A 10,308-nucleotide genomic window follows, 5' to 3' on the forward strand; every position below is an offset into this window, starting at 1 on the left:
TTTCCAGATACTTGGAGCATGTCTACTATTGTGCCTATCTTCAAGGCAAGAGACTGGGGAATTACCATACTATCATAATTGGGCACACACTAGCTAGGTTGTATGCATCCATTCTTGAGCAGCAATTGAGTAGATGGGCAGAGGGAGCAGGCATTCGGGCATCAGGCAAGGCAGGTTTCAGAAGGGGTTTTTCTACTCTTGATTATATATTGACACTCAGATTTGTTATTGAAGTAGAGAACATAGTAGGTGGATTTATTGTACCTTTGTGGATTTTTGCAAAGCATTTGATATGGTTCCGAGAGCTCGACCGATGCAAAGACTACAGGAGATGGGAGTACCCACAAAGCTGATCTTGGGAGTCATGGCTGTATACAAGACAGTCTTGGGACAGGTTTATAATCCAGAGGGGAGCATATTCACTCTACTATAGGAGTGAAACAGGAATGCCCACTCTCCCCTACATTGTTTGGTTTTTATGTAGAGGAGGTTTCAGATTACATTGAGAGGGGAGGCAACAGAGGAGCACAGCTAGCAGGTACATGGATCTCATTACTACTATTTGCAGATGATATTGTGTCTCCTTGGTACAAGTTCGCCCAACCCTCAACCTCCTTGGTGTCTGACTATCCCACCAAGGAAAAGCTCACCTATGTGTCTGATGAAGTACCTCTCGACGCACTTCCCCAAGGATCTCTACAAGAAGCATATGCAGAATTCAATATTGATCAACCACCAGCTTACGATATGTGTATCCTCCAAAAAGTGGTACCCTCTTTACCAACCGAAATATCCTTTGCTCTGCCCTCTCTAGACCCAGTAAATGACGTCAACTTGGTCGACTATGACGACCCCCAGCCTATTCTTTTGGTTGCAGGGATGTGGGATCACTCGGTGCTAACTGGCCAGTGGCCCGTGGTGCAAAGTTGTGGATGTGGCCGAACGAAGCTTGCTAGTGACAAAAGAATTATGTTAGCTAATTGGAGTCCTGTTGCTGGTGTAGCTGCACTTACATCACAGAATGGTTCTCTACTCGTGGTGGAGTGCAGGTTTAAAGAGCAATTTTGGGTCACTTCAGGTGCCACTTGATACTCCCTCAACCATATCTAACCCACCCCCCCCCTCTCCTCACCCCCCCGCCCCTACTCACCCCCCTCTCCTCTTCCCCTCACCCCTACCCACCCCCCTCTCCTCTCCCCCTCGCCCCTACCCACCCCCTCCCTTTCTCTCGCCCCTACCCACCCCCCTCTCCTCACCCTCGCCTCACCCTATCCTCTTCCCCTCATCCCACTCCCTAGCCCCTATCCACCCCCCTCACTCCCCTACCTTATTTTTAAAATTTTCTCCTACCACCCCCCCCCCCCCCCCCCCCCCCCCCCCCCCAAGCTTCTCTAGATTTTTTTGCATTGTTTTCAATTTTCCAAGCAGATTTTCTCCTTCTTCCTCTCATTTCAACCGATTGTTTTGATTTTTGAATTTTCACTTGGCTCAACGCTAAGCTAAGAAAAACTCCTGGCTCAAGGCTAAGCTGAGGCACACTTCTCCTGATCATTGCTCCCTACCTCTATCCTAACCCTCTTCTGCTTCGCAATGATGACCATGTATTCTCCCCTTCCTCTCCTTCCAATTACCTTGGTCTACATAGCAGTTTTCAATGTTTCCTGTCACTGAGACGGTGACTGGTCTTGTGGCGGGCAACTTGTAGCAGGGCTATAGTGTCACTCGCACGGGACAGGTAATTAGTTACAGCTAGATTGGAGTTCACAGTGGACTGACTCTCGCCTGGGCAATGACACATGACAGTGATACGGGTGGTGATCTTGTGGACACCGTGGCCAGATCACCACCACCATAGTTTGGAGATAGACTTAGCTATACTAGGATATTCTGCTAGCCATTGGTGGCTCTTTATATTTGTAAATATGTGTGGTTGGTTCTAGTAGTCGGGACATCATCATCCACCTTCTATGGTCTAACGTCTTGAGTCTTGAGTCTTGAGTCTGGAGTCCATCACCGCACATCTGTACCCTCCTTGCACGTTGGAGCCTCAACACCCCTATCGTACGTGTGAGTCCTGGGCTTGGAACTGAGTGTCCTACCAGACAAAGTCTGTATGGTTCTAAGAGTTTGTGGAGTTCCATTCAGTTTTGAGTCTGTTGTTGTGCTTTGAGTTGGTTGTGTGATGTTTTCTTACGATTGGAGTGAGGTTTCACGCATATTGCACTGAGGAGCACCCACTGTAGAGAGAACGACACACTTTTCCTACTACACTATTTGACACATTGGTTACTTCAGCTATGCTTTATGGGGTGCACATCAGTAGACCATCATAGCCGAGCTGGCAATACTGATGGATAGGGATGTATGGAGAGGTTTCTGGTCTTTATGATTTTCCGGATGATTAGGGCCAAGGCCTCTGTACCACATGAGATTATTCGTGCAAAGCTTGCTGCTCCCCCGCTAGTCATAGAGACTTACCAGATCCGTCTCTTTCATACGCAGTATGTAGGATCTCCCCAAAGATAGATTTGCTCGCCTAGCTTTGGAGTCTTCTCAACAGCTTGCCTCACAGGGAGACACATCTTGTCGGTATGCACAGATGACATCCTTGTTTCAGCTACATGGATTTAGTATGGATAGACTACCCCCCTTCCAGTACTCTTTGGATGCACCCTCTTCCTTCACATGGACCGAGGATTACACGCCTCATCAAACAGGATTTGATTCAACTAGACACCAAGAGGACATGGACAGAGCCAGTTGTGTCATATAGAGCCAGAGAGATAGAGTTACATCACATATGTCATTGTCTGGTGTACTATGAGATACAAGGCCGCATTCAAAGAGGGCTTTGGACCACTGGGTAGAGTCATGATATATCAGGATCAGAGATGCCTCGAGTTGTTTTTGCTAGAGCTGCGCAGACACATGGAGAGTCTCTTGAGGAGATTAGTCAGTGGGAGACATTTACAAAGGGAAATCACTGACTTCTTTAGAGCAACGACTCAGCAGTCAGATGAGCAGGCTTCAAAGTCCACCTATACTAGAGGTATATTGACTGATAGATCCATTGAGCTTGGGAGAGCTAGACGCCCACTTCTATGAGGTCTACCACGACATTGAAATTTGACGGGCCTCCATCAAAGGATCAAGACTATTCTAGCACGGCATCGGAGACGTCTAGTATGACTATTTACCAGCGAACATTGACGATAGTCTTCAGCGACCAATACAATACATCCTCGGACAACGCCCAATGCCAGGACATCCTCGGACACTAAATGTTAATTTTAGCTTTTGTTTTTTCATTATCTTTTGTACCCAAACATTGTATTAGATCCACCAGGATTGTATTAGTTTGGTCTCATAGGTCATTTTGGCCTTTTGAAGACATTTAATATAATTTTTCATTTCTCTCTCTTCAATTTCATTTGTTGCAGTTTCTGTTTGTGTGTTGCTATTGTCCAAGCCGATTACAGCATATGAGGCCAATATACAGCCCTTTCACAGGACAACCCACACTTAAAGAGTGCTATTGGAGTCAAGAGACCAGAGACAATTTGGTCACTTCTTTCTAGAGAGAGATTGTAAGACATAGAAAGACTCAATCACCCACACACACTAGTGGAGGGCATTCACAACTCATGGACTTCTTTCAGAGAGCTAGCACCACACTACAGCGAGAGAGAGAGAGAGAGAGAGAGAGAGAGAGAGAGAGAGACTGTTTGGACCTATAAACACACCAGAGCACGAGGATACAGGCCCAGAAAGTACATCATAGGGCCATTCAGGAGATCCGACAAGGACATGAGTAGATGATACAGAGGGAGAGTGAGCTTTCTCATACCCTGGTACTGCGGGGACTATTCACTTCCTGCCCACCTATGCATGCCATACTACACCCCGGTTTGGTACCTGATGAAGCGAGCTGGCCCCTTGCATATTATGGTTCTCCCCTATGCATGTTTCACAATAGAGTTAGAGCTCTATCCCCCTTAACCCCATGTTAGTCTATTTTATTTTATTTTGTAGCAGGTCTATTTTAGCAGTATAGGCATGGGTGAAATTGGTCACATGCAAGAACTTTGCTGTTGTTCTGTCAAGCCTGTGGCTTTGACTAAAAGAAATCAACAGGAACTTTCCACATTGGCTTATGTCCTGTTTTTGGATACACAGGACACACATATGTACACTGTTCTCTCTTTTTTTTCCCCTTCGATTTGATTGTTTGTGCTCATTTTGAGCAGAACCAGCTGCAGACGTGAAAGGCATACTAAATCGATACTATTATTTTTTGATTTTTTTTAACACTGAAATGGGATTTGCAATTTACGATTCATCATTAATGGAAGATGTTTAAGGAGCATCTTTTTTCATATTTGGGAGCCTCCTTGCCAGTTTTTTGCTGAGATAATGGCCGTTTTGGACCTCGCGAAGAAATAAAAGACATAATCCATTGTGCTGCGACCATGCCTATGCGGGTCCATGTAAATGCTCTGGACAATTGCCTTGCCATTGAGTGTGGCTCACCTATGCATGCCTCCCATCTCTAGAAGAAATTTACCATACTTTGTGCATCTACATGAACGCTCGGAAGCTCTTTTGATGCCAAATCTGCATGATCATACTTTCAGCCATTGATACCCTGAGACTCTGGCAAATTCCTTGTCATACATTGATGAGTTTTTAAATCTAGAACACATCTTATCCTTAAAAAGTCTCTTCAAAAGCACGTACATTACTTTGCAGTGATCGATTTCTATTACGTACTGCAAATTTTAGCATGGTCCCAGAGGTCATGCACCACCATGTACTCCGTTTCTCTGCGATGATCACTCCTACATTTTATAAACAGCCCAGTTTCCCGCCTTTCTGATGCGAGAGAACTCCTGTCTTTTTTCCCAATCAGCGAACTTCATTAAAGGGGTCTCTGCTTTGATGCGTCCTTCCCTACTCTATGCATCTATTGGCAGCTTTCGCCCCCATTTTTATGCATAAAGCTGATGCATCCTCTTTAACCTCTTGTCCCCTTTCCATCCGACTACTTGCACATTCGAAGCTCGCATCTTAATGATACTAAGAGAAGAAATGAATGTATTTTATCTTCTATGATAAAATGCGTGCATTTTAACTAACCCATGTCCCCTTTCCATTCCACAACATACACTCAAAGCTCACATTTTATCATTGATTGAGAAGAGGATGAATGTACTTTTTCATTTACGAATGTATTTTAGCACTTCTATCCATTTGGTGTTTTCCTCATGTTGTTTTACTACATCAGTCAATGTCTTCAATCTGTCCTGTACATATGACCTGGCGTGGATTCCAGTATCCACATCTTCTTTGGGTAGTTCTTTGTGTAAGAAAGTGTGCCTGTACATAATTAACAAGCTCATAAGGGCCTTTTAAGCAGTACAGGTTTCTTCATTTGAACATAAAGAGCTGAATTTGACTAGAAGTGCTAATGGATCTGAAGTATGCATCAGGTTCTTTTAGCTGGACAAGCAAGTGATGCAACAAAAGCTGAGCCAGCAGAGGCAGAGACAATAAAATTCGATGATGGGCGAGGACAGCTTCAGGAAAGGTAAGGAAATCATGAAATTGGACAAAGCTGCATTTGGCTACATCATATGATTAGAAAAGGCAAGAATAGTCCTTTAGAACTGGCAGTAGCAGTGCTTGTTGATTCCTAAGCTGCAAGTTACCTATGTTGCGGTTGTATATGCACTATACAGGCTTGAGCAAGCAAAGGCAGAGTATCAGAAATGCTTTGCAGAACTTTTGCAGTTGAAAGATCAAATACCACCAGCCAGGAAAGAGGTGAGCTTAGATTCCTTTCCTTTAAACTATACATGAGAAGTCTGTCTGCATGTGCCGATGGATACACATGCCTAGTGTACTGATTTGGTTCATCTAACAGATGTTGGAGTGCCAGGAGAGACTACTTGACAGCTTTTTCAAGTGGTATAAGAGAGACAGGGAGAAGTGATAACAATGTTTATTAGAGATTTTCCATTTACTTGTTCTTAATGTGATCTGCTCATCTGACTCTTATGTATATGATCCTTCAACCCCCTAATGCATTATGAGTTTACCTGGTTTCTCGTACTTAATTACCGTCTCCATCGTGAGTTCTTGATTAGCAGAAGTGGGCATAAGGTGGAATAATTAATTTTTCTCTTGTTCACAAGCCATAATTATATTTGGACTAGTTTACCAACTTAAGTGGTTGCAAATTTCAGTCAATCAAACATTGATAAGCTAGGTAAGTGCACAAACTCAAATCATTCACCGGCTTCTCCCTTCTAATACTGGCCATTGATGATTGTCGGGAAAGAACATCTTGGACTGGGAGGATCCGTCCGCAGGTTATCCACACAGTAGTAGGAACAATTTCAAAGACCTCATAAGTTGGTATCTGACGAGCCTTGAATGACACCAGAGACTCAACATCAACATGGATTTTGTTTTCCAAGTGGTGTCAAGAATGTTTTTAACTCATCAAACAGCTGGGTTGTTGAGTATTATTTATACAAGCTTGCATGAAGTGTGCAAGAAGTAGGAAGAGGGCCTCAATTTTCGAAACCATAGCCTTGAGGCATATAACGGGTTTGAGTTGTACAAGCTGGGAAAAGATAGCTACGAGCTGAGAACCATCTACGGCGAGAGAGCTTCGAGGTTCAACCAAAAACACACGGACACACCCCGGAGCTGCCGCCACTCCCCTATCTCGTGGATTCGTGAGGCGGCAGCGCCCCCTCTGCATGGTAACTCCCGCACTAGGCCACAACCCCGCAAGCTTTGAATGGCGTGGTATGTCCCAATTTAGGATACGTCGCATTCCTTCCCCCTTTAGAAGAATTTTTGCCCTTGAAAATTTGATTGGAAGAAGTAATTCTAAACTTGGAAAAAAAAAATCTGAATAATGCTTATGCTTACTCGCTCCCATGTTGAACTCTCTTCCGCACAATCTTTTTCAGACTCTTTATAAATTGTATTTCTAGTTCTTTTTTCTCTAGTGTAGTATTTTCTCTAGTTCATTTGGAAGAGATTGAGTATCTATGAGTTTTACTATTTGAACATCTTGAATACAATTATTAGATTGATCCAAGTTCTTTTCGAGTCTGGTAACGTGGAATATTGGATGTATGCCGCTTGTCTCTAGTGATTGGAGTTTGTAACCCATATCTCCAACTTTCTTTAGTATTGTGAAAGCTCCACAATACCTTAGTGATAATTTTGGACATGGTCCCATCTTCATGATTTCAAACTTTTCAGGCACTTTTAAATAAACTTGTTAATTCTTTCTATCTTTTGTGGTGCATATGCCCTATCAACTACCTCATTTTTGTGCTAATTTTTCCGATTTAATGCTTCTTTTAGTGCTAGGCTTTATTATGGTTGAGTCTGCCCTTGATCTCCGGAGTCACGACAAAAACTCAGTACGTTGAACTTTGTGTTGATGTATGCTCGTGTGTGTGTGTATGTGTGTTTGTGTGTGTGTGTGTGTGTGTGTGTGTGTGGTGTGTTTGGGAGCATATGTTAGTACCTAGTTCTACACCCACTATTGGACACTGACGATGTTAGTGGGGATGTCGTGGTATTTAGTCAATACTATGCATGATGGAGGTGATGGTTATATTGTCTTGTGGGTGACTACCATGGGTCTATACCTTGCACTTTCCTTTATGGGTGAATCTGGGCTTATCCTGGATTCATCCAGGTATATATATATGTATATATTGCTTCCCTTCCTCAAAGGTAAGAGGCCTTCTATGCAAATCAGTATAAGTATTTGCTCTATCTTGAGTCCTTGTAATATTGTCTTCAGCAAGTTTAAGCATTTCATTCATATCTTGTAGAAAGTCTTTAGAGGCTTGAACTTTCTCTTTTTACAGTCCTATTGTATGACGATTTCTAAGCTGAAACGAAATGGACTATATCCAATGGAAGAGTGCTTGGCACTATTATATGCAAACTCTACTATAGGTAAGTACTCTTTCCAATTAGTTTGCCATTTATTGGTATATGCTCGTAGCATATCTTCCAAGATTTAATTAACCCTTTCAGTTTGACCATCCGTTAGAGGAGGATGCTCAGTTGTGCTCATGCTTAGTTTAGTGTACAATCTCTTAAAAGCAACTCTTCAAAGGTGACTATTAAACTTCATATCTCTATCTGACACAATATTTGTTGTAAACCATATGATCGATAGAGATTTTTTACAATTAATCTAGCCAATTCATGAGTTTCAACATCAAATTTGGTTGGAATAAACCTAGCTATCTTGGTTAATCTATCCACTATCACCCAGAAAGAGTCGTGTCCCTTCTATGTTCTTGGTAAACCAATTATGAAATCCATAGAGATACTCTCCTATTTCCCTGAAAGAATGTTTAATGGATGGAGTAGTCCTCCCATCTCAAGTCTTTCTATCTTATTGATATTGGTAATTATTACATTTAACCACATAATCTAGGACGTCCTTATATATTTTAGAATAATAAAATTGCCTCTTAACAAGACTACAGTCTTGTTTACACATGGGTGTACCGTAACTAGATTATCACGATACTTAAGAGTATCTGGCGCCTAATCTCTTCATCTTCCGGGACGCATATTGAAATTCTTCCACTCGAATCCTTCTAAAGCACCCATTGATGCTTCATTCTCATTGGAAACCTCTTGTCTTGGATCCCCTTCTTGAATGGCTTTCCATATCTTGGAATGTGCAGGATGAACCTAACATTTCCCTCTTAATTATTCAAGCATATCACTATTGAATCGAGTGAATCTCAATTCATTTATCATAGGCATCCTGCTAAGGGAATTTGCTACCACATTATATTTCCTTTTGCAATATCTAAGCTCATTATGAAACTCTTGTAAGAGTTCAACCCATCTAGCCTTGCAACCGTTCAATTTTATTCAATTGGAAAGCCACTTAATGCTTTCTTGATCATAAACTATCATAACCTTAGCACCATATAAATAGTTCTTTCATTTTTTTCAATGCATGTATAATAGCATACAACTCCCTCTCATAGACCGGGTAATTTTGTTGTACATGGTCTTACTTTTTACTTTCAAAATCTATTGGTTGATCCTCTTGAGTTAGAATCACATCTACAGCAAAATTAATAGCATTTGTTTCAACCACAAAAGGTTTATTGGGATCCACTATATATAAAATTGAAGGCTACCTTTAATGTTTTCATACTTTTCTTTTGATTTTTCCTCCACTCAAAGGTTTTTCTCTTTTCTTTGAGTTGGTAAGTCATGGGGACTGTTATCTTGGCATAATCCTTAATGAATCTTTAATAAAAATCCAAACATCCTTAATAAGAGATGCAGCTCTTCTAAGTTCTTTAGTTCAAGCCATTGCAAAATAGCATGAATGGATCCATCCTAATTTTATCTTTAGAAATGATATGATCAAGATATTTCACTTCTTCAGCAAAGAATTAGATTCCTTTACATAAAGAGAACTTTCTCTGAGCAATTGGAGGGTTTTTTAAGATGTTTTAAATGCTCCTCTCAAGTATGATTATACATGAGGATATCATCAAGAAAGACTACTACAAATTTACTTAGATAGGGCCATTGTACATTATTCATCAGCTTCATAAAAGTAGTTGGTGCATTGGTAAGTCCAAAAGGCATTATCAAAAACTCATAATGTCCATATCTAGCCCTAAAGGTTATTTTTGCAACATCTTCAGCCCTTATTCTAACTTGATAATAGCTTGATCATAAGTTGATCTTGATAAAATACTTGGCTCCCTGTAATTGATCAAAAAGATCTTCCATTTTAAGCATAGAGAACTTGTTCTTGACTGTAAGATTATTTAGTGCTCTATAGTCAATACAAAGTGCATAGAATCATTTTTTTTCTTCACTAATAAGATTGGTGAAGCCCATGGAGAATTGTTGGGTTTCATGAAACCTTTATCTATATAGTCTTGCAATTGCCTTTCTACTTTTAAGTGTCGTGCTTTGCCTAATCTACAAGATGGTTTACATACAGGCTTTGCATCTATAACTAAATCACTAGCATGATCTACTTCACCTCTTTGAGGAGGCAAACCTTTTGGTAAATCAATAGAAAAAACATCTATAAATTCCTCTAACAAGACTTTTAAATCGCTTTCATAATCATCATGAAAAGACAAAGACAAGTAAGAAACGTGATTTTTCATTTCTACATCAGAGTCCTTATTTACGACAGATCAGCACCAAAGCATATATACATCATAATACCTTCTATTTACAAGCTTTTGTAACTCAAGAGAGCAACTATTCTGT

At 41.1% G+C, this 10,308-nt stretch overlaps 1 protein-coding gene across 12 annotated transcripts in view; it reads left to right on the forward strand.

Moving 5' to 3' along the window:
- The window catches only part of LOC147446495 (kinesin-like protein KLP1), a 181,004-nt gene extending 174,900 nt beyond the window's left edge, over nt 1–6,104 (forward strand). For 8 of the 12 annotated variants that reach the window (XR_015189870.1, XR_015189869.1, XR_015189873.1 and 5 more), the window contains 3 exons: nt 569–768; nt 878–1,078; nt 5,490–5,587. Coding sequence is in view for 2 of the 12 variants with exons in the window: in XM_086525707.1 (XP_086381833.1) it covers nt 5,490–5,587; nt 5,739–5,823; nt 5,924–5,992 (252 nt within the window). In the remaining 10 variants the exon portion in view is untranslated. Of the gene's footprint in view, nt 1–568; nt 769–877; nt 1,079–5,489; nt 5,588–5,738; nt 5,824–5,923 lie in introns of those variants that run through there. The other 4 variants (XM_086525707.1, XM_086525708.1, XR_015189875.1 and 1 more) reach the window with 3 other exon arrangements.
- The last annotated feature ends 4,204 nt before the right edge of the window (nt 6,105–10,308 follow it).

The sequence above is a fragment of the Adiantum capillus-veneris genome, chromosome 12, assembly GCF_014529385.1.
Source record: "Adiantum capillus-veneris isolate H3 chromosome 12, ASM1452938v2, whole genome shotgun sequence".
Lineage (NCBI taxonomy): Eukaryota > Viridiplantae > Streptophyta > Polypodiopsida > Polypodiales > Pteridaceae > Adiantum > Adiantum capillus-veneris.